This window comes from Xenopus laevis, chromosome 8L (genome assembly GCF_017654675.1).
Source record: "Xenopus laevis strain J_2021 chromosome 8L, Xenopus_laevis_v10.1, whole genome shotgun sequence".
Classification (NCBI taxonomy): Eukaryota; Metazoa; Chordata; class Amphibia; order Anura; family Pipidae; genus Xenopus; species Xenopus laevis.
In genome coordinates this window covers 126,246,826-126,271,861 of record NC_054385.1, presented here as the reverse complement: position 1 = coordinate 126,271,861, position 25,036 = coordinate 126,246,826, and the positions used below count along the sequence as shown (strand labels likewise).

The following is a 25,036-nucleotide window of genomic DNA, read 5'->3' as shown; positions in this document are numbered from 1 at the left end:
AAAACACAACAGTAATTGCAGAACGATCTTCATGGTTAGCAGAAAATTAAGTGGGTTTTTATTATGTAATTTATTTATTGGATTCTATTTATTAGATTCAATTTATTTTTAAACCTGTTAAAACCACTTTGATAATGTCATTTTTCCAACAAAGCCACATGATGATGTGTAGGGAAAGCATTTAATCCAGGCATATTTCCCCAATATATTTCCTAATAATTGGACTTACCATTTTTTTTCTGAAGTTCTCCTAATATTTTTCCTAATAGGAAACAAGGCACAGAGCAAAGTTAAAAACTCCAGCAACATTCATTCAATGTTTACAGACAACAAATAAATGCACACTAGTATTTCATGGCAATATTTTCTGCAATTGTTACACCCCCCCTCCCTGAAATCTTTTGCCCATCACAAGCAATCACTATTTAATTGCATATAGGTATCATGTTACTAAAATTACATTGCAGAAAAGCAAAAACAAGACTATGACGGCTGCAAGGATGCCATTCTTGATAACAAGAGTATTATATTGTAATTCAGGCATATATCTACAGGATATGTAACAGTATATAATAACAAATCAAGGGTTATTTACTAAAACATTTGCAAGTCCGGCATGCTAAAGATGTGCATAAAGGCCAATGAGATGAGCTGAAGGAAGTAAAATAGGAATAAAAAATATCTCCAAAAATATCTATTTAAACTCATTATCTAAACGTTGGCCTCAAAAACAGCACTATCAGAGGAACTGGATCAGTTTTAATAAATCATGAAACATATGTTAATGGAGCACTGAGCGAGAACACAAATGGGTGAAACAAATAATAGGGCTTATTTACAATGACTGTGGGAACAAATACAAGAGCTGGTCCCTTAGTTCTCATTCAATGGACACTTCTTCCCTTGTCTTGCTCTGGTCTGTGTATTCTGCCCCTCCCTTAAGGTGACCATAGATGTAACAATCATTCCAGCGACCAAAGGTCATTTGTTTTCAATTCAGACACTTTAGAGCTGAACCATCAAATATACAGCTAGAAACAATAAAGGCAGCAAACCCTGGCTGATGTTTGGGCACTATCATAATTTCCTGACCTGGCCAATTAATAGCTTGCCTTCCATCATACACGCACTGAATATTGTAGGAAACTTACATGTCTGATACATAAATTAGGGGTGGGGGCACCTACTTTTTATTTTTTTTTTTTATTATATTTATTTTTATTAGCAAATGTATTTTTTAATCCTGGTTAAACTACTGTGGTAATTATTTTCCCAAAAAAGCTATAGAATAATGAGTAGGGAAAGTATTTAATCTTTGTAGATTTCCTTATTGTTGTATTATGCGCTGCATTTCATCCTTCTTAAACCCTTACATTTACTTATAAGGTAGCTAACTGAAAAGTTAAGGAATAAGGTCGTTTATAAGGACAGGTAACACCTAAATGCCAACTTGGCGTAATCTGGGGGAATGTGACATTAATCTGCTATGGGCCCCAGTATCAAATGCCCTGTGATTTATTCTCTTGAAATAATGCAAGTACTCACCATATTCTTTCTGATGTTCTCCTAATAGGAAACAAAATACAGACCAAATATGAGATCACCGGCAACATTCACTCAACATTCAGTATATGTTTAAAGACCACAAATAAATGAACACTCGTATTTCATGGCAATATTATCTACATTTTTTTCATACACAAAAAGAAAACTAAATATTGTGCCCCTCAACCATTCTACTAACATTTAAAATAGCCCAAAAATAAGAAAAAAACAAGACTATTATATTGTACTAATAATTATAAAATGTATGAAAATTTACTATACCAGTTTTTTTGTTTGTAAAGTTAAAAAAGAAAAACTATAAATTGTCCACAACAATTTCCTTTGCTCGGCAATTTTGAGTGCACCAATAATTACATTTCATTGGTTTTGGAAATTGTGAAATGTGAAACGGCTTTAATCTCCAGCCAGAGGACCAAGAGCCTATTTACAGGGGTTGTTCAACTTTAAGTTAACTTTTAGTATGATGTAGCGAGTGACATTCTGAGACAATTTGTAATTGTTCTTTATTTTTATTATTTGTGGTTTTTGTGTTATTTAGCTTTTATTCAGCAGCTCTCCAGTTTGCAATTTCAGCTATATGGTTGCTAGGATCCAAATTCCCCTAGCAACCATGCACTGATTTGAATAAGAAGCTGGAACATGAATAGGAGAGGCCTGAATAGAAAGATGTGTAATAAAAAGGAGCAATAACAAGATATTTGTAGACTTACAGAGCATTTGCTTCTTAGATGGGGTCAGTGACCCCCATTTGAAAGCAAAAAAACATAAGAAAAAAAAATAATTCAAAACTAGAAAAAATAAAAAAATAAAGAACAATGGAAAAGTTGGATAGTCATTCTAAAACATACTAAAAGTTAATGTAGAGGTGAACCAACCCTTTAAGTTCCCAGTGAATGTTTTTATTAAGAACGGACTGCTTTACAGGAAACCAAGCAACAGTTTTATTTTTGTTCTCTTTCCACTTCCAAGTGCTTTTCCATGTGTGAAAGGAAAATTGAGGAGGGTGCTAATCTAAGCAATAATTTCAAGATATTAAGGGATACATGTACTGTTAGGGTTAGTCCACACGAGGAGATTCGGGGAGATTTAGTCACCTGGCGACTAATTGCCTCTTCTTCTGGGCGACAATCTCCCCAAACTGCCTTTGCCTGTCTTCCCATCCACTATAATGAAAAGTCGCCTGCGCTAAAGCACATGCATCGCTTCATTTTGTGAAGTCGCCTGAAGTTTCCTTGTGAGAAACAGAGATTGCCATCCAGAAGAAGAGGCAATTAGTCGCTAGGCGACTTAATCTCCCCGAATCTTGTGTGGACTAACCCTTAATATGAATGAATTTTGTTGCAACAGCACCACCTGCTGGTCATTTTCCCACCAGTCTGACCACCAAGTAGTCAAGGAAGTTGTCAGGAGAAAGAAAGAGTCTGCTCTAATGTTCTTCTGCTTAGGAAACATTTGAGAAAGGTTTATAATTTTATTCCTAAACAGAAGAACATCAAAATATAGATGCAGTGCCATCTTTATGTTTAATGTCTCTAGAGCACCTTGCAGAATAACAGCAGTTGTATATGCAGAGCAAACCATGTTTAATGCCACATTAAAAAACACAGCAGTACTTGCAGAACGATCTTAGCAGAAAATATAGTGAGTTGTTTATTATGTAATTTATTTATTGGATTCTATTTATTAGATTCAATTTATTTTTAAACCTGGTTAAACCACTTTGATAATGTAATTTTTCCAACAAATCCACATGATGATGTGTAGGGAAAGCATTTAATCCAGGCATATTTCCCCAATATATTTCCTAATAATTGGACTTACCATGTTTTTTCTGAAGTTCTCCAAAACCATTGGAGAAATTGCTACAATATTAGGAGTGGCAAAATCTACAGTTTGGTACAACCCGAGAAAGAAAGAAAGCACTGGTGAATGCAAAAAGACCAAAACAAGAAGAAAAAAAAGACTGCAAAAATACGTCCATGGAAGACAGTGGTAGATGATCACATAATCACTTCCATGGTGAATAGAAACCCCTTCACAACAGCCAAACAAGTGAACAACACTCTCCAGGAGGTAGAATATCCATATCTAAGTCTACCATAAAGAGAAGACTGCATGAAAGTTAATACAGAGGGTGCACTGCAAGGTGCAAGCCACTCATAAGCATCAAGAATAGAAAGGCTAGATTGGACTTTGCTAAAAAAAACATCTAAAAAAGCCAGCACAGTTCTGGAACAACATTCTTTGGACAGATGAAACCAAGATCAACCTCTACCAGTATGATGGCAAGAAAAAAGTATGGAGAAGGAGTGGAACAGCTCATGATCCAAAGCACATTTGGGAGGCAGTGGGATGGCTTGGGCTGCATGGCTGCCAGTGGCACTGGGACACTAGTGTTTATCCATGATGTTACATAGTTACATAGTTAAATTGGGTTGAAAAAAGACAACGTCCATCAAGTTCAACCCCTCCAAATGAAAACCCAGCATCCATACACACCCCCCTAACTACTTTTAATTAAATTCTATATACCCATATCTATACTAACTATAGAGTTTAGTATCACAATAGCCTTTGATATTATGTCTGTCCAAAAAATCATCCAAGTCCCTCTTATAGTCATTAACTGAATCAGCATCACAACATCACCCGGCAGTGCATTCCACAACCTCACTGTCCTGACTGTGAAGAACCCCCTACGTTGCTTCAAATGAAAGTTCTTTTCTTCTAGTCTGAAGGGGAGGCCTCTGGTACGGTGATCCACTTTATGGGTAAAAAGGTCCCCTGCTATTTGTCTATAATGTCCTCTAATGTACTTGTAAAGTGTAATCATGTCCCCTCACAAGCGCCTTTTTTCCAGAGAAAACAACCCCAACCTTGACAGTCTCCCCTCATAATTTAAGTCTTCCGTCCCTCTAACCAGTTTAGTTGCACTTAGTCTCTGCACTCTCTCCAGCTCATTTATATCCCTCTTAAGGACTGGAGTCCAAAACTGCCCCCATACTCCAGATGAGGCCTCACCAGGGAGCTATAAAGAGGCAGAATTATGTTTTCATCCCTTGAGTTAATGCCCTTTTTTATACAAGACAGAACTTTATTTGCTTTAGTAGCCACAGAATGACACTGCCCAGAATTAGACAACTTGTTATCTACAAAGACCCCTAGATCCTTCTCATTTAAGGAAACTCCCAACACACTGCCATTTAGTGTATAACTTGCATTTATATTATTTTTGCCAAAGTGCATAACCTGCATTTATCAACATTGAACCTCATTTTCCAGTTTGCTGCCCAGTTTTCCAGTTTAGACAAATCACTGTGCAAAGTGGCAGCATCCTGCATGGAACCTATAGTTCTGCACAATTTAGTATCATCTGCAAAAATAGAAACTTTCAATGCCCACCTCCAGGTCATTAATAAACAAGTTGAAAAGCAAGGGACCTAGTACAGAGGCCTTTATTAACCCTTCAAAAAGCTTTCCTACCACTGACGTCAGACTAACTGGCCTATAGTTTTGAGGCTGAGAACGGGATACTTTTTTTAATAGAGGCACCACATTAGCAATTCGCCAGTCTCTCGGCACTATGCCAGATCTCAATGAATCCTGAAAAATTAAGTAAAGAGGTTTGGCAATCACAGAGATAAAGCTCGCTAATTACCCTGGGATGAATACCATCTGGCCCTGGACCTTTGTTAATCTTAACATGCTCTAGTCTCTTTTAAATTTCTTCATATGTGAACCATGCATCATTAGTTGTATTACTAGAATTGGGACTGTTAAGAAGGAAACCTTCACTTACTGGTTCCTCATTTGTGTAGACAGATGAAAAATACGAGTTCAGAATCTGCGCTTTTATTTTGTTTTCATCAACCAGCTGACCCCCCTCTGATAGTAAGGGTCCCACCCCTTCCTGCTTCATTTTTTGCATGATTTATTGGCCTCCTTGTACCTTATAAATGTTTCGGCTGTACCAGCTAACTTGAAAGCCTTAAAAGCACGTCTTTTCTTACCAACCTCAACACCAAACGCTTCTATTGAACCAAAAAGGTTTTGCTTTGCAACGTCGTTCCTTGCTTACAAGTGGAATATACTGACAAGTATATTTATTAAGCAGCATTTTAAAGACTTCCCATTTTTGTTCTGTGTTTAACCCTGTGAAAAGCATTTCCCACTTAATATGTTGCAGAGATGCCCTTATACTGTCAAAGTTTGCACGTCTGAAATTTAGTGTTTTAGTTACTCCCTTATAGAATTGCTTCTGCAACAGAATCTCAAAGGAGACCATGTTATGATCACTATTCCCTAAATGCTCACCCACACAAATGTTAGAGATGAGTTCAGTATTATTAGTTATTACAAGGTCCAAAAGAGAGTTATTCCTAGTAGGTTCTTGAACGAGCTGGAATAAAAAGTTGTCATTCAGCATATTTACAAACCTACTAGCTTTTTCTGTCTTAGCAACCCCATTACCCCAGTCAATGTCTGGATAATTGAAGTCACCCATAGCAACAACTTGACCCAGCTGTGAAGCCGCTTGTATCTGCAAGAGTAGCTGGGCTTCATACTCGACACTTATACGAGGTGGATTATAGCATACACCAATGATAATTCACAGGACAGAAGCACAAGAATGAATTCTGAGCTGTTCAGAGACACTGTCAAATCCATTGATTGGGAGGCGTTTCATAATGACCCAAAACATACAGCCAAAGCAACCCAGGAGTTTATTAAAGCAAATAAGTGGAATATTCTTGAATGGCAAAGTCAGTCATCTGATCTGAACCCATTTTCACTTGTTGAAAACTAAACTTGGGACAGAAAGGCCGACAAACAAACAGCAATTGAAAGTAGAGGCCTGGCAGAGCATTAAACCCAGAATCTGGTGATGTCCATGAGTTCAAGACTTCAGCCTGTCATTGTCAGCAAAGGGTTTTCAACCAAGTATTAGAAATGAACATTTTATTTTTACTTTTTTAATTTGTCCAATTACTTGGGAGCCCCTAAAATGAAGTGACTTTTTGTTTAACCCACTGAATTAAAGCTGAAAGTCTGCAGTCTGAGTTGTTTCATTTAAAATTCATTGTGGTAATGTACAGAACCAAAATTAGAAAAAAGTTGTCTCTGTCCAAATATTTATGGGCCTTACTGTATATCAATACAAAAATGCTGTGAGGAATATTGTGGGCTATTAAGACAAGCTTAATTAATTAACCATCAAAGGCAATATTGCAGCTTCTTCATATGTAAAAACAAATATAAAGTAAGGGAATGCTTAAAGCATACAGCAAGCTATACCCAAATCTTTATTTATATATAGATATATATCTCTATCTATCTATCTATCTATCTATCTATCTATGTGTATATAAATATAGAGGAGCTCTCACTCTTTCTAAAACCTTGAAAAAAATGTTCTGCTCTAAGAATAAGCTGTACCCTCAATATTGTAGCAGTTAACTGAAATAAAGCAAGTTCTCATTTATAGATATAAATACAGTTATAGAGAGAAGAAATATTCTTTGCACACAATGGTAAGCTATGAGTCTGTACATGATCGAAGCATGACAATAATGCAGTAAGGTTGTATCTACAATTATCTAAAAGTTTGAAATGAAGTGACAAAAATTTCGAATGGCTGACTCAACAAGGAAAGAAAAATAAATTGTAGTAAATTGGGCAAAAAATATTATTTTCAGACTCAAGTAGGTAAAGACCAGCACTTTTTTATTTAGTTTAAAACAAAACAAAAAAACTCTTAATTTCACATACCACTTCCACCAAACATTTTGGTTCACATTAGGACCTTTAGCAATGATATTATTATATTGACTTGTACAAATCTTAAATACCCACAACTATTGTTCTGGGTATGGGTTAGCAGGGCCGCCATCAGGGGGGGGACAGGGGGACACTTGTCCCAGGCCCGGTGCTTTTTGGGTTGGGGGGGCCCAGTGGCTGTACTCACTCTGGCACGGACCCTGCTGTTGTCAGAGAGCTGCACAATCTGGTAGGAAGGGCGGAGCTGTGCTGCCTGCACGTTGCTTTACCCTCCCCTCCTTGGCTTCCCCTCCAACTTATCCAATCCCTATCCGGCTCTACAAATAGTGTAAAAGCAGGGGAATGGAAAGAAACATTCAAGCACAATGGCTGCGGCTCCGTCCTCCGCACCAGATTGTGTCAGCCTGCAGCATGTGCCTCCAGTACGGGAGCTGAGAGTGAGGGGTATGTGTATGTGTGAAAGAGTGTGTGCAGGAGGGCCTCCCCAATGTCTCCCCCAGCCAGTGCATGTGCCCCCAGTCGGGGCTGTTATGAGTCTATTATTTAATTGTGAGCTCTGTGTCGCTTCTAAGCTGGTTTGATCAGTATCTGATTGCTTCGCGGAGAAACACTTGGCACTCTGGACTAGGCTGGCAAGCGGAAGCTTGATGAAAGCTGGGTTGCTGTGCTCCCATGAGGGAGGCACCTGATTTGCTTTTGAGTCAGAGGCAATGCACATGCATCTATGCCTAATCATGCTTTACTTCCTTTGCCCCGGCCATTAGGCGACTGGAAGTTTTTTCTTTTTCCGGCTGCCAGCTGGAGCCTTACTAAAGACAATCAATGGCCTTGCACCGCACACTCCAGCACATTTTTTGTGTTTGGTTTGAGCACCCTGAATGGGGTTATAGTCCTTTGGCTAGACCCCAGGCCATGACACGCCCTGGGGGAAGCTTTGGCAGAACCCAGGGTAGACGGGACTTCCCCTAGCTTTGGCAAAGGGGAGTCCAAATGACCCCAAATCCCTTTGGGGGGACAGGGATGGTTGGCCCTCCCTAGCTTCGGCGAAGGGGGACCCACCCGTTCAAGCTGTCCCCTGGCGGTTCTGAGAGGCAGCAGCGACACTGCGACTAATCTGCCCTCAATAAAGCTGAAATCATTATCCTAAGCCCCTAACTGCAGAAAAAAGTCATTCAGGAATTCAAACTTCTTGTTTTCTTTTTTTTTTAGAAGATCTTCTTTGCATTCCGATGGAGATCTGGGGGCAGGCGCAGAGCACTCTCACCATCCATAGAAACAATCACATGTTACAATCACATTGGGAGACATATCGTATCATCGGTCATATCGTAGCGCGATACGTGCTCATCGGCCTCAGTCGTGATCAGATCAGGGATCACTTGTAAAGTCTCACTTCTCACTGACAGCAACTTCCACTGATACACACAGACTGCCTGCACCTTCCCCTCCTGTTAGTATTGTACTGCATGGCACTAGAATTCCGCTACAGATCAGATGGGGGGGTTCAGCTAATGCCCAACTGTAACCTCTTCACTACTGGGGGATTTTGTCACAGCTAATAATGTAACAAAATAAAAATTCTATTTGTAGCTTGAAGCAATACTTTATAGGCCCCTGCCACAAATGTTTTTTTTTTAAATTCTATGGGGCCCCAATTTTTTTTTAACTTGTAAGGGGGGCCCTGGCGCCAATGTTTTTTTTCAACTTATTTGGGGGCACTGGTCACCATTTTTTTTTAACTTGTAGGGGGGCCCTAACCACCAATTTGAAAAAAAAAACTTTTATAAGGGGCCCTGGCACCAGTTTTTTTAATAACTTATAAGGGGGCCCTGACCATCAATAGCTTTTTATAACTTGTGTGTGGGGGGGGGATTACTGTGTTTAGCGCTGATGTCTTTGTTGTTCCTTTAACTGTGGTGTGAAGAGGGCAGGATCTAGGGTGGGTGTTGTTGTACGGGATCCCGTGATTTCTAATGGCGGCCCTGTCGGTTAGGGGTAAATGTAGGAGGCAAACTGGAGACATATTTAGAGGTATTTTCCCCAACTGTCCTCCCGGATGAAATAGAGGCAAGGTAGGGGGTAGGAATTTGTTTCATTTGGTCTTGACAATGAAAAGTTTGGTGTGCTAGTGTGCTTACAGCAAGTTTTTCACAACCTGCTTTACTTTGCAGTTTTCCCTCTGTTTGAGGGGGTGGGGTTTGATTAGTTGCACCTGAACAGACTGTATAAATAGAACCCCTGGGACTCCAGTGAGTCTGTTTGAATCAGGCTGCTGACTGGAATAAAGCAATTTAAAGCAAACAAATCATCTGAAAAGGATAAGTATTTATTAACTGCTATTTTATATTAAGTTTTATATTTAACTACTGTGGTTTAATTTTTTAAAGGTTTTTTTTCTGTCTTGGGTGCTAAACAGCAAAGTTTGGTGTGCTAGTGTGCTTACAGCAAGTTTGTCACAACCTGCTTTACTTTGCAGTTTTCCCTCCGTTTGAGGGGGTGGGGTTTGATTAGTTCCACCTGAACAGACTGTATAAATAGAACCCCTGGGACTCCAGTGGAGCTTGCTCTGTAAGTGTTTGCTCTGTAAGTGGGGTTATAAACATCGAAGTTAAGTGGGGGATCTGTAAGTGGAGTTATAAACATCGGAGTTTAAAACTAAATGAGGTTCAAACTAGGTCAAAAGTTTGTTCTAAACCCTAATTTTTATTTTATATATTTATTTTTATTTTTTCCTGTTTTGATCTGTAACTGGGATAATGAGTGCTAGCAAGATTGAAGGTCTGACTCAGTGCACAGTCTGCCATATGTATGCAGATTTGGAACAAGAGATCCACAATACTTACCTCTGTGGTGGTTGTCAGCAAATTGCCACTTTGGAGGCTCAAGTTAGAGAACTAGAGCAACAAATTGCAACACTGCGGTCGATTGACAATCTTGAAAGGAGTCTTTTGCTCACTGAGCAGGACCTAGCGGGGTCAGATAGTTTGGGGGGAACAGAACAGCAGCAGCATATTGAGGCAGCTAGCTGGGTGACAGTTAGAAAATCTAAGGTGGGCAAAAGGAAAATGGAGGCTGATCCGGAGATTATACATCGCAACAAATTTGCCAGATTGTGTGAAGATGATGGGAGTATGAACTCTGGATTGGCAATTCTAGATGGGGCTGATCTCTCTAACAGCCGGGAGACCAGTTTCTCTAGTAGTGGTGGGGAGGAGAGTAGAGTCAGGCCTAAGCAGATTGTGGTTGTAGGGGACTCAATTATTAGGAAAGTGGATAGGGTAATTTGTCGTCCGGATCGCTACAACCGAACAGTTTGCTGTCTACCTAGTGCCAGGGTTCGGCATGTGGTTGATCGGATAGACAAATTGTTGGGTGGGGCTGGGCATGACCCAACTGTCTTAGTGCATATCGGTACTAATGACAAAATAAATGGTAGATGGAAGACCTTAAAGAATGATTTCAGGGATCTAGGCTCTAAAATCAAGGAACAGTCTTCCAATGTCATTTTTCTGAAATTTTGCCTGTGCCACGTGCAAGTTTAGGAAAACAGCGGGAGTTTAGGGAGCTAAATGTGTGGCTCAAGTCTTGGTGTAGGAAGGAAGGGTTTGGGTTCATAGAGCACTGGGCTGATTTTTCGTTGGGGTACAACAGTCGTGACGGTTTGCACCTCAATGGAAGGGGGTCCGCGGTGCTAGGGGAAAGAATGGCTAAGAGGTTGGAGGAGTGTTTAAACTAGGCAAGGGGGGGGTGGGTGAGATAAAGAATTATGGGGAAGCTAGGGTAGACAGGGCAGTGGGGTTAGTAAGGGGTCATGGGGGAGGAGTGAGGGGGGCATACAGTTTACAGCTAAGGAGGTCCCTCTGTTACAAGGAAAACAGAATAATACTAACTTAACATATAATTCTCCACTAAGTAATGCAATTTCAAAAGTAAAAGTAGTAACCTTTGCTGTATGCTGCAAATGCATGGAGTTTGTCAGGTAAAATGGGAGACCTAGAATTAATTGCATGCTCTAAAAATTATGATATAATTGGTATCACTGAGACCTGGTGGGATGAAACATGTGACTGGATTGTGAATTTAAATTGTTACACCCTTTTTAGGAGGGACAGAGGGATTAAAAAGGGTGGAGGAGTGTGATTGTATGTAAAGCCTGAATTAAAGCCATGCGCTAAAGAAATAACCATAGCTGGCACTGGTGAGGGTGTAGAATCACTCTGGGTAGAGATTTTGACTGGGCAAAAGTTAACAAAAATAATTATCATTGGTGTATGCTATAAACCACCTTGTATAAGTGTCGAGTATGAAGCCCAGCTACTCTTGCAGATACAAGCGCCTTCACAGCTGGGTCAAGTTGTTGCTATGGGTGACTTCAATTATCCAGACATTGATTGGGGTAATGGGGTTGCTAGGACAGAAAAAGCTAGTAGGTTTGTAAATATGCTGAATGACAACTTTTTATTCCAGCTCGTTCAAGAACCTACTAGGAATAACTCTCTTTTGGACCTTGTAATAACTAACAATACTGAACTCATCTCTAACATTTGTGTGGGTGAGGGGCATTTAGGGAATAGTGATCATAACATTGTTGGCAGTGGATGTGATTTACTTAGACTTTGCTAAAGCATTTGATACAGTGCCACACAGAAGGTTACTGGTTAAATGAAGGAATGTTGGCCTGGAACATAGTATTTGTACCTGGATAGAGAACTGGCTAAAAGATAGACTACAAAGAGTGGTGGTAAATGGAACATTTTCTAATTGGACCAGTGTTGTTAGTGGAGTACCGCAGGGCTCTGTACTAGGTCCCTTGCTTTTCAACTTGTTTATTAATGACCTGGAGGTGCCATTGAAAGTACTGTTTCTATTTTTGCAGATGATACTAAATTGTGCAGAACTATAGGTTCCATGCAGGATGCTGCCACTTTGCACAGTGATTTGTCTAAACTGGAAAACTGGGCAGCAAACTGGAAAATGAGGTTCAATGTTGATAAATGCAGGTTATGCACTTTGGCAAAAATAATATAAATGCAAGTTATACACTAAATGGCAGTGTGTTGGGAGTTTCCTTAAATGAGAAGGATCTTGGGGTTTTTGTAGATAACACGTTGTCTAATTCTGGGCAGTGTCATTCTGTGGCTACTAAAGCAAATAAAGTTCTGACTTGCATAAAAAAGGGCATTAACTCAAGGGATGAAAACATAATTCTGCCTCTTTATAGGTCCCTGATGAGGCCTCATCTGGAGTATCCAGTGCAGTTTTGGACTCCAGTCCTTAAAAGGGATATAAATGAGCTGGAGAGAGTGCAGAGACTAAGGTGCAAATTCCCTAAGATTCGTAGTTGCGCCAGGCGTAACTTCGCCGCACTTTGCCAGGCATAGTTTCGCTAGCGCTTCGCAAATTTACTAAAATCCGAAGTTGCGCTCAGGGGTAGCGTAAGGTTGCGAAGTTGCGCTAGCGTTGATTCGCTAAGTGAAGCGAAGTTACGCTAGCGAAGGCTAATTTGCATACGGCGCGAAATTCAAATTTCAATGGAGGAATACGTATCAGCACTACAAATGGCTAGAAAACCTTCAAAACCTCAAATAAAAATTTTATTTTGCCCTACACATGTGCCCACTGTATAGTTAAGTTGCCATGAGTCAGGAAATGTAGGGAGGAAGGAGGGGAGCCCCAAAAAATTTTCGATCTTTTTCAGCCTATCACCCATAATGTAGAAAACACACCAGCGTTTTTTGGGACTTAGAAAAATTTTTGACTTTTTTTGAAGCAATCCCTATCTACTCTATTGCGCTTCGCCTGGTCTGAGGTGGCGAAGGAAGTCAAGCGTAAAAGGTAGCGTTCAGTACACTACTCGCGTTGGTGAATTTGCGTAGTTTCGTCGCTAGCGAAACTTCGCCAGGCGTAAGAGTGTGAAGTAACACTAGCGAAACTACGCCAGCGTTCGTTAGTGAATTTGCGCAGTAACGAAAATGCCAAACGCAAGCGAAGTAACGCTAGCATTCAGCGCTTTGTGAATTTGCCCCTAAGTGCAACTAAACTGGTTAGAGGGATGGAAGACTTAAATTATGAGGGGAGACTGACAAGGTTGGGGTTGTTTTCTCTGGAAAAAAGGCGCTTGCGAGGGGACATGATTACACTTTACAAGTACATTAGAGGACATTATAGACAAATAGCAGGGGACCTTTTTACCCATAAAGTGGATCACCGTACCAGAGGCCTCCCCTTTAGACTAGAAGAAAAGAACTTTCATTTGAAGCAACGTAGGGGGATCTTCACAGTCAGGACAGTGAGGTTGTGGAATGCACTGCCGGGTGATGTTGTGATGCTGATTCAGTTAATGCCTTTAAAGGGGAAGGAAACCTAGTTGGCGCAAACTTTTAATTAAAAGTAGGGAGGGGTGTGTGTATGGATGCTGGGTTTTCATTTAGAGGGGTTGAACTTGATGGACTTTGTCTTTTTTCAACCCAATTTAACTATGTAACTATGTAACTATGAACATATTCAAGGACTAACCTTTTGGCCAAGACAATCAACTGATATTTTTTGTTGAAAACATGTCTATCCTACCTGCAATAGACCTGTCTAACTGACCAATTGGACTGTACCACTCCACAGTATGGGAGAAAACTCACAGGCCTGGCCATGGGCTTTTCAAGGATGCTCAGATTTTTCAGACCATTTGTCTGCAAACATGATTGGTCAGATACATACGTGGGCCTATAACTAGCACTGCCTGGGAACCAATCATATTCTATAGCAGTGATCCCCAACCAGTGGCTCATGAGCAACATATAACTCACCAACCCCTTGGATGTTGCTCCCAGTGGCCTCAATGCAGGTGTTTATTTTTGGAACCCTAGCTAGAAGGCAAGTTTTAGTTGCATAAAAAAAAGTTGTACGGCCAAACAGAGGCTGCTATAGGCTGCCAGTCCAAATAGAGACTAACAAGTAGCTAATCAAAGCTCATATTTGGAACCCCCCAGATGTTTTTGCATTTTTGTGTTGCTGTCCAACATCTTTTACATTTGAATGTGGTTCACTGGTAAAAAAAAAAGGTTGGGGATCCATGTTCTATAGTGTCTGAGAACTACTCACCCAGTGAAATTAACTTGACTCATTTCCCAGTGTAGCAAGTTAGAAAAGACTTTCTGCCCACCAATATGTGTAAGGGTAAGAAGGGGGTTTACACCGTTACCATGGAAACCCAGCTTGATCCAAGGATTGAAGTCCAGACTCTTGATTATAAAACAAACTTGAACTGTTTATTTGGTACACTTCCTTGACATCGGTTGAACTCTTTCTCACATCAGGGCATACAATTATTCACTCCACGGCAATAATACACTTCTCCTTTGCTGGCTAAGCCGACACTCCAAATGTACAGAGGTTTTTCAAAAACCTTTCGAAGGACATCCCTTTCCAGGGTTACTCACCACCTCCCTGCTTCAGCCGGGCTGACACCACACCAGTGCACCACTGACCTTTCAGGGTAGGACTTTTCTCATAACACCTTCCGGTCCTACCAGTCCAGCATACGACCTATGCCCCTCTGGCCTACTCTGGGTAGAACTTTTTCTTTTCCCCCTCCTTCAGGATGTCCTTTTCCTATAACTTCCACTTTCACCCTAACTGGCTTAGCCTTGGCACATATGCCACTACCTCCTTGTTGGGGTCTTAACTACCCATGCTAAATAGTCCTGACTATCTGGAATACCTAGTATTTCGCTCTTGTGCCCTATCTCTATCCAAATACGTGTGTACATCCCTTTGGGTGTGTCTCCCCTTTAAATACCTTCTTCAATTAAACACTTCCCTGACACTTACTGTTCATGTGCTGCTCTTCATTCTGTGCATGTGCTTTCCCTCCTGAACCATACGTTCGACTCCACTGCCACCTTGTGTAGTTTCTAGTAATTACATTCAGATATGTACAACAATTTCCAAGTACTCCACACTCTGCACAATTCACAATCACATTTCCATTTAACATTCTGCCAATCACATATTTTACATAACTTCCATTCAGATGAACATTCAACACTTGATCACCCTCTTACATATGTATCAGTGCCACACTTGTGATCATTGCAACAAAAAAAGTCATGAAATTATTTTGTGTTGCTTTACTTTCATGCAACTCGTTACTCCCTTTGTATCAAGATTTCACTGGGCCCAGAACAACAGTCCTAATTCCCCATCGGATGGGGGCCCTGCACATGGATACAGATATATGAAACAGGCTTCACCAAAACAGACAATATCCCACAGAATAAAAAGCATCTTTGTAAATATATTGTATGTTGTATTAGATCCACTACAAATATCTACTTTACAGGCTTGGTGCAAAGGCTCATTCTCAATAACCTAATCCAAGTTTTACACCCGGAGTTACTGACCAAAGGCAGGAGGGTGTGTGTAACGGTTATACTGGCTGGATGTGATCTGGGATTGGGTTTGAGAGGGGGAGCAATAATAACAATTTATACATAAATATTGAATTTCTACATATCATGATTATCAGGCTGAAAGGAATCTCTTTAGGTACTTACTATGACTCTTTAAGAGAAGGCAAATACATCCAAGTGTAACAGCCAGACAAGACCAGAATAAAATGTAGCGACTGTACAGATCCCTGCAGGTTTGTGGCTGTCCTTTTTCTATATGGGGAGAAAAAAAGCAAATCATTTATTTCAGACCCAGGAAACTAGAACTATTATCTCTCACATGGGGAGATACTGCAAAATCTGGAGGATGTTTCATTTTATATATAAATATCAATTCTTCGAGGAAAACCAAAATTCACCCTTACCCTTTCCACCCTTGTTTGAAAATCAGACATGAAGAAAGAATATATACAACGATGATTTACATGAATAGCTTAGAAGCCAATTGGCAAAGCAATCAATAAGAGTAACTCAAATAGACTGGTGAGAAACAAAATGGAAACAACACTGCACTGGGGTAAAATACACAAAATATACACCTCAATCACACACAAACAAAACACACAAACAAATGTATCTCTGAGGGTTTACACATTATGGGAATGTCGTTTTTTGTTGTGTTAGTCAAGCAAAATAAACTTTACTTACACTATATATATTATTGAAATCTTGTTTCATTCAGTCTTGGAATTCACAGCCACAGCAAGTGGACAGGAGCCATTTTGTAAATACTGAGGCGCAGAGGCGGGACAGACAATGTACGATTGACAGCTGAGATTTTTTAATACCTTTATAACAGGTATGGTGTTTTAATGAATAAATAATTTGGGTTTCATGTTCATTAGTTTTTATCCTGTCGGATGACAACACAGCATTCAATGTTCTCATCAGACAGATGGAAAATGTTATATGTAATTTATGCATTCGGTTTTTCTATCAGTCTATTATATTTCTGACCCATGCAGCTACATCAGACTTCAGATCCAACACCATCCTACAAAAGCATTTGTTGAGTTTAGCCCTAATAAGGCAAAGTCTGATGATTGTCAGCGACTCACCTCTGATCTGCATGGAGAATTCATTGTTCTGATTTAGAGAATTAGAGACAGTGCAAGTGATATTTGAAGTAGATGGTAGATTGATAATACTAGTGATACAGTACAAACTCTTCTCATCTCTGTACAATCTTTCCATTGATGGGATTATTTGCTTTCCCTCGTTATCTGTCCATGTCAAATGAGGTTTTGGCAGCCAGTCACAGGATTCACAAAGGAGCGTGTCATTGTTAATTTTGGAAATGTTTGGGCGAGTTCCAACAGCTGAAAAACAGAGAAATAGGATTAGTGCTTTAACTGTACCATTTGGTTACCCATAAGACACAGCAATAACACAGTACAGCCTAAACAGCTTCATTTTCCATTTTTCTTGTGGTTTTAGGATGTAAGAAAACACTGTAAAAATAGATCAAGTCTCACAGTTCAGGGGAGGTGTCCAACCCCTTGGATTTCTTTTTAAATGAGCTTTATGTGCTTTTTTTCCCTTTCGATCACATGACTTAGATATCCTTATAACTAGGGGAGGGGATCACCCCCTTCAACTCTGGTGATGGGAATGGGGACAATAATCACAGATGCTGCTCCGGGTGCAACAGGAATTCAATGGCAGGTGTCAATCACAAACCTTTTCATTATGATTTAGATAGTGGAGTAGATGGGAATCAAAATATAAACATGGGTGGTAAGTTATGATCTCCGATCCCTGTTGGTGGCCTATGACATTCACGGACACAGTTTTAAATAATGAACTTTCTTCTGGCGTGGGAAGAATGCAAGAATACAATCCACTAATCTATCTCCTCAAGGGAGAACTTTTGGTCATAGAACATTGTTAAGAATGGACAAAGATGGTCTTAGATTATTATTTTATTATGGATTTTTATTTAATTTACCCTTTCATAATTAACTCAAGTATACAGTACTTATACATCCAGAAGATGGAAGATTTGCAAAATCAGCCAGACACCAAAGTAACATTTACAGTATCTGGCAACATACTACATTACTTTTGGCTTATCTTTTCTCTTCCGGAAAAAAAAACCTTTCCTCTTTGTGTATCTAGCCACATTCCTAAAAATGTTATTCTTGGTGCTGGAAGAAGAGCTGATTTCTCCTAGTTTATGAACCAGTCTAAGGATTGTAATATTCGTAGAACAAAAGATAGATGTTCCTTTAAGATAGGCAATCATCGAGCAAAGGAATGATTGACACCGACCTTTCCCTCAAGAAAGCTGCAACTACACCATAATCTTGGGGAAAACTCGGGGAGCATTTGAAATCCCAAAAGGGAGTGCTGTGAACTGTAGATGTTCCACTGATTGATCGACCTTATATGGCCACTCTTAAATATTTTTGACAAGGTCTTGATAGTTCGATATTTCCCATTTGGTTTGGGGATGAGAAACACAGGGGAGTAAACGTCCAAAAACTTCTTCTGAAGGAACTGGAACAAAAACCTTTTGCTCCTTGAACTCTTGCATTGCTTTTTAGAAGGCTGGTCTTTGAAGAACGATGACTGGTTTTGGAGTAACAATGTATTTGGTGGTTTGGCTACAAACTCTAACCCAGCATAACCCATTAAAACTGTTCGAAAGACCCACCTGTTATTTCATCCCAAGCTGATATGAATTCTATCAGTCTGTCCCCTACTGGACTGGCGTCAGGAGGAAAATAGTCTTTGGCTGTAGCTTGGACAACCGTTGCCTCTTGCCTGCTTTCCTTTGTTTAAAGAAAACCTTTCCTTACTGAATCTATTGTGTCTCCATTGTTGTCCTGTTTTGTATGATGGCCTCTGTGTATGAAAAAAAATACTTCTATTGATTTTTTCTATCTTGGGGCAGACTCCTAAACTTGTCATTTGATTTCTTCTCCACAAGTAGGTCTAATTCCAACAATTTATCGCCTGAGAAGAACATTTTTGGAGGCAATATCTGCTGTCCAGGGTTTCAGCCATAAGGCTCTACGTGCCAACATAGTATAGGCAGTGGTTCTGGCAAGAAAGTCAATATTGGTCAATGCCGCATCTGTTAGAAAATCTGTAGCTAATGTCAATATAGACAAGTCCGTAATGAGACGTTCCCTAGAAGTTCCCTTCTTCAAGCCTCTTTGTAATTGATTGATCCAAACTTTAATGGATCTGGCAACCGAGGCTGCAGCAATTGCTGCTGTGAAGGAGGATGCAGCTGCCAGGTATGTTCTCTTGAGTGCCGTCTCAGTTTTCCTATTCATTGAATCTTTTAGACCTGAACTATCTTCCAATGGCAGGATTATTCTTTTCACTGTCTGGACCACTGGCAGATTCAGGTTTGACGCAGGTTTGTTCCCAGCCTCTTTGAAGAGTAAAATGTCCTGTCTAGCACAGACCAATGGCTCTTTATTCTTTCAGCTATAGCATCATCTAACGGAAAGCAAGGTTTCTTTTTGTTAATGCCAGAAAACAGCTTACCAGACATCTTAGGAATGCCAATAGGAATGTCTCTATTTCCTCAATAGGGAAAGAATCCTTTGTATCCAGTAATTCTCCATCCTCTGATTGAACTTAAATCTTTCTTTTAGAGCAGTGATCCCCAAACAGTAGCTTGTGAGCAACATGTTGCTCTCCAACCCCTTGGATGTTGCTCCCAGTGGCCTCAGCAGGTACTTATATTTGAATTCCAGGCTTGGAGGTATAAAAACCAAGTGCACTGACAAACAGTCTCAATGTAGGTTGACAAACTACATAGGGGCTACCAAATGGCTACCAAATGGCTCCCCAACTCCTTTTTCTTCTGAATGTCGCTCACGGGTTTAAAAGGTTGGGGATCCCTGTTTTAGAGGGACCCTCATCTGCAGAGGAATCTGAAGAATCGTCCTCGAGGACATATTCTGTTAAGGAGGATGGCATAGGATTTGCGGATTGTTTGAAGGAGTCAAATGTTTCCTGTATAGCCTCTTTCATCCAGGAGACAAAATCTTTCATAGAAGGAACAGGTCTTTTCAGCACAGCCTTTCATTCTCCAAAGGAACAAGCATTCCATCACAACCTGCACAATGTATAGGCTGCTGTCTCTTTAAATCTTTTAAAGTCTCTTTTTTATTGAAATCTGAAAGAGGATATTTTGATCCTGACTTGGCTTTACACTTTGTCCAGATCAGACTTTTCTGGTGTTAGGTCAGCCGTTACTGCAACAATGATATGATCCATAATTTGCTGAATACTACAACATTATATCAATAATGCAGATAGTTGTGGAACAAACCCAAGGCAGCAAGTTGACTGCAATACTCTTTATTGGGAGGTAGAGTTACACAACATGTTTCGGGCGGAGCCCTTTGTCAAGTGTAAAGGAACATTTGAAAAAGCAAACATTTAAAACCCCATGTGACTCATACAGTGCATCATGGGTAAACCATTAACCATTTAGTTAACCATTACATATCACATTCAATTAAGGTGCATTATGCTAAAGTGCAACGTCTGGACATGGAAGTGAAGGAGTTAACAGAGGAGTCTGCAAAGGTGAAGGCGGAAGTTGCGAGTAATATGGGAACGGCGAGAGTTGAAGCGGCCATTGCGGAGCACATTGAGATCCTGGCTAAATTACAAGTGGAGATAACGGAGCGCAAGAGGCGCAAGTTCGTGCGAGACCGCAACGACTATGAAAGCGGCCAGGATTACTCGTGGAGGAGCGCAACCGAGAACGTTCCAATAAAAGAGCGGAAGGCCCATCCAGATATGGCGTCAACCATCAGAGGAATATAGATGAACCGAGGAAATTGAAGGAACAAAGGGAGCCGAGAGAACGCTATGGTGGAAACTACAGACCGCCTCGCTACTCCACTAAGCAATACCGTGATCCAGTTACAGCCGATTCCTCGGCATATACAAGCACAGAGGACGAGGAGCAGGCATCTTACAGAGACGATCATCATTTTTTAGGCGCTCGCCCCAAAGATGGATCGGGAGTATCAGGGAGGAAAAATCCGCGCTACCCGATAGAAAGGGACGCCTGCCCACAACGATATCGGAGCAACAGCAGCCACAAGAAGTAAACCAACTAGTGGTTAATTTATCCTCCTATACACTTACAAAAGCCGAATTTAAAGTCCTCAATAAGGGATTAAGCTTTGTACCCAGTTATTCTACTGAACTCTTTGACTGGGAGGTGGACTTCTATAAGTTTATTCGTTCTGCTAAACTAAAAATGAATTTTCTTGATGTACTGCCTAATATAAAAACGTATAGTTTAAATGTACCAGCATTGAAAAAGAAAAGTACATTTGTCCCAGATATTTCCTGTCCTGCCCTTGAAACCTTTATGCAGGTGGTTACAGAAGAGGTAAAAAAGATTTGGGGGAAAAATGGTGGAATTTCTAATAATCTCACTTATGTAGAAAGGGAAGCCCTTACTACACTTAAGAACAATAAAGAAATCGTAATTAAAAAGGCAGACAAGGGAGGGGCAGTCGTTGTAATGGACACAACTACACATAGAACAGAGATTAAGAGGCAATTATAGATCCCTGGGCATTATTTGCTTATCGATAGTGACCCTACTGTAAAGTTGAAAAAGATGATTGATTTGATGATATCTGAGGCCTACACTACTGGGATAATTGACAAAACAACTAAAGAATATTTAACTACTGATTTCCCTAGAATCCCTATGTTGTATGTGTTGATACATAAGACCTTAGAAAATCCACCTGGAAGACCTATAGTGTCTGGCATAGGATCTGTGCTTGAACCTCTTTCTAAATTTATTGATCAGCAGCTACAAGGTCTAGTCCGTAACCTGCTGACTTGCCTAAAAGACACTAATGATTTATTGATTAAACTTGGGGAAATTCGTAATGTGAATTCAAATACCTTGCTTTGTAGTACTGACATACAGAGTTTGTTTACTGCTATACCCCAGGATGAAGGGATCAAATGTGTTGAAGAGGCACTATTAGAAACTAACATGTCTAATTCATATGAATATTTTGTACTGGATTGTCTCGAAATTGTACTAAAAAAAGAACTATTTCAAATTCGAAGATTCCTTCTATTGGCAAAAACAAGGGACGTCGATGGGTTCAGCGGTAGCTCCATCCCTTGCTAATTTATTTGTCTATGACTTAGAAAAGAAATTATTCTTAAAAGAACCATTTTTGCGATACATCAAACACTACTATAGGTATGTGGATGACATACTGATCCTTTGGGATGGACCATTAAAAGTGTTTGAAGGTATGGTAAAAATAGCAAATGAAGCTCATAGAACGATTCAATTTACAAGTGAGTCTTCTAATTGTGTCATCAATTTTTTAGATGTACAAATTAAATTATAGAATGACAGCTTGGTCACTAATTTGTACCGCAAAACAATGGACAGGAATAACCTTCTCCATAGGAAGAGTTTCCATAACCCTCGGAATTTGGAAGCTATCCCTAAGGGACAATACATGAGAGCAAAGAAAATTGCATCTAGTGAAATTGAGTTTGAACAGGCAAGTAATGAGTTAACAAAAAGATTCATACAAAGAGGATACCCGAAAGGGAAATTTAAAGCTGTAGCAGGAGAGGTAAATAGGATAAATCGGAGTGACCTACTGCACCCTAAACAAAAGAATGATGACAAGGATAGATTGACTTTCATAAGTAAATGACAAACAAAGCAAAATGGTAGAAAAGATTGTTAGACAATACTGGCCAATACTTCAAACTGATGCTACCTTTGGGCCAATTTTTTCTAATCTCCCTCGCTTTTCGTATAAAAGAGGTAGTTCTATAAGAGATACATTATGTTCCGTTTCTAGACCAGACAATAGTAGTACAACAATCTTTAAAGGTACCCCTAGAGTAGGTACATACCCTTGTATGAGTTGCAACTGCTGTAGTTCTATTATAAAAGGACCCAATATAAGTCACCCAATTACGGGTCAGGAAATAAAATTGAGGTATGGAATGTATGTCAGCTTAAATGGAAGGTGCTAGAGACAGTACCAAAACCAACTAGAGGGGGGGGATCATAATACCTTATTATTACAGAGAGAGGCTAGATGGATAAATCGCTTAGAAAGTACCTACCCAAAAGGATTAAACGAACAATATAACCTAGCATGTTTTCTTTGAAAGGTCTTTGGAAATAATACTGTTCTGTTCTTCGTCCTCAGGATTTTTAACTAGTCAGCTAGTCGTAATGTCATGGATCTCCTGCTGAATCATGTATGGGTGTGTCCATTCTATTAGGAGAATTCCTTTTCAGCTATTGCCGTTATGCTGATTGCAACATTTTTGCAATATACTTGCTCAAATAGATAATACATGGATACAAGTTTCTGTAGCTGAAAATTCGTGAGCATATAATTGAGTAGGAACAATGCTGCAAAAATAAATATAAATGCTAAACCGGCACAACATAGTTACAAAACGCAAGTGATTGGATAGGCCTTAATGGCATTTTCCTTATTATTTACAGGTTAGGCTGGATCAAGCAGTTACCTGGATTTTAAATGTATTTTTATGGAATTTATTGGGTTATTAATATGTACTCACTATATGAATTGGAATTTTAATGGATTAATTACACGTAATATTATTATGTATTATATATGGATTGAGGTCATGATAATTGATGCAATGGTTATTTGATCTTTATTAATGTATTTGAGATAAATGTATTTATTCACGTTGCACTTTAGCATAATGCACCTTAATTGAATGTGATATGTAATGGTTAACTAAATGGTTAATGGTTTACCCATGATGCACTGGATGAGTCACATGAGGTTTTAAATGTTAGCTATGTCAAATGTTCCTTTACACTTGACAAAGGGCTCCGCCCGAAACATGTTGTGTAACTCTACCTCCCAATAAAGAGTATTGCAGTCAACTTGCTGCCTTGGGTTTGTTCCACAACTAACTGCATTATTGATACATTGATTTGGGATATCGAACACAGGATAACCCGTGGAATTAAACCAACAAAGACTTTTGGTAAGCCACACTCATTCCTTTATTTGGAATACTAGAGCATTACACATAATGTGCAGAGTCTTACAGGTAGAGGAGCAGGGCTGTGCAAACTGACCCAGCCAAGATGCATCAAGAAGTGGCAATCGCGAATACGGACAAATTTTTATGTGGAAAAATGACACCAGCATCGAACACTCTGCATCATACACACCGCGTCCGTATCATTCTCTCTGCGTACCAGCAAGTAGCCAATCGCTAACTACTCCTGCTCCTCCACCTATGCCCCACTATCGACTAAGCTTCCGGAAGGGCTTGCGTTGGGGGAAACAGCAGGTGGCGCAACACCAAGAGGTTCCGCCTAAATATTGGGATGGGGTTTGTTACAGTGAGAGCTGTGAAGATGTGGAATTGTCTCCCTGAATCAGTGGTACAGGCTGATACATTAGATAGGTATAAGAAGGGGTTGGATGGTGTTTAGCAAGTGAGGGAATACAGGGATATGGAAGAAGCTCATAGTACAAGTTGATCCAGGGACTGGTCCAATATCCATTTTGGAGTCAGGAAGGATTTTTTCCCCCTCTGAGGCAAATTGGAGAGGCTTCAGATGGGTTTTTTTGCCTTCCTCTGGATCAACTGGCAGATAGGTAGTTAATAAAAAAAAAGGTTGAACTCGATGGACATGTGTCTTTTTTCAACCTTACTTACTATGTTACTATGTTACTATGTTACCTTGAAAGGGCTGGTGCACTTCACTCCCATAATCAGGGTCCAGGAAAGCCAGCCCCCACTGCTTGACAAAGTCATGTCCCCTCACCACAAAGAGCCAAGAAAGCAGTCTGACACCCTAAAAACTGGCTCCAACTTCTCTGGTGTAGGCTCCTGCCTAGGTAGGAAAAAAACACTGTGCTTGGGGGCTGCTGGGAGTTTAAAGGGAGGGGTAATGTTTGATTGGCATGGGCTGGTCCTACCTACAGGTGGGGAGAGCTTCTCTCATTTTTTTGATGTTACTGTTTCTTTAATGAAAGCGTTGTAAGTAAGTAAGGAATAAATAATTTAGATTTTCCCTGCAATGGTAAAACTGATGTATTTGCTTCAGAAACACAACTATGGTTTATGTAATCAAGCTGCTGTGTAGCCATGGGGGCAGCCATTCAACTACAGGATACACAGTAGATAACAGATAAGTACTACTATAGTTTATATAAACAAGCTGCCGTGTAGCCATGGGGGCAGCCATTCAAGCACAGGAT

The 25,036-nt window shown here is 40.0% G+C and overlaps 1 protein-coding gene across 7 annotated transcripts in view; it reads right to left on the bottom strand.

Annotated features, from left to right (window-relative positions):
• Nucleotides 1–25,036, bottom strand: part of LOC108699405 (putative selection and upkeep of intraepithelial T-cells protein 1 homolog) — a 43,489-nt gene that overhangs the window by 4,031 nt on the left and 14,422 nt on the right. For 4 of the 7 annotated variants that reach the window (XR_005963588.1, XR_001932771.2, XM_018231474.2 and 1 more), the window contains exons 4-7: nucleotides 16,850–17,110; nucleotides 15,897–16,004; nucleotides 1,546–1,566; nucleotides 230–262 (exon numbers count right to left, since the gene is read on the bottom strand). Coding sequence is in view for 4 of the 7 variants with exons in the window: in XM_018231474.2 (XP_018086963.1) it covers nucleotides 230–262; nucleotides 1,546–1,566; nucleotides 15,897–16,004; nucleotides 16,850–17,110 (423 nt within the window). In the remaining 3 variants the exon portion in view is untranslated. The remainder of the gene's footprint in view (nucleotides 1–229; nucleotides 263–1,545; nucleotides 1,567–15,896; nucleotides 16,005–16,849; nucleotides 17,111–25,036) is intronic. The other 3 variants (XR_005963589.1, XM_018231477.2, XM_018231473.2) reach the window with 1 other exon arrangement.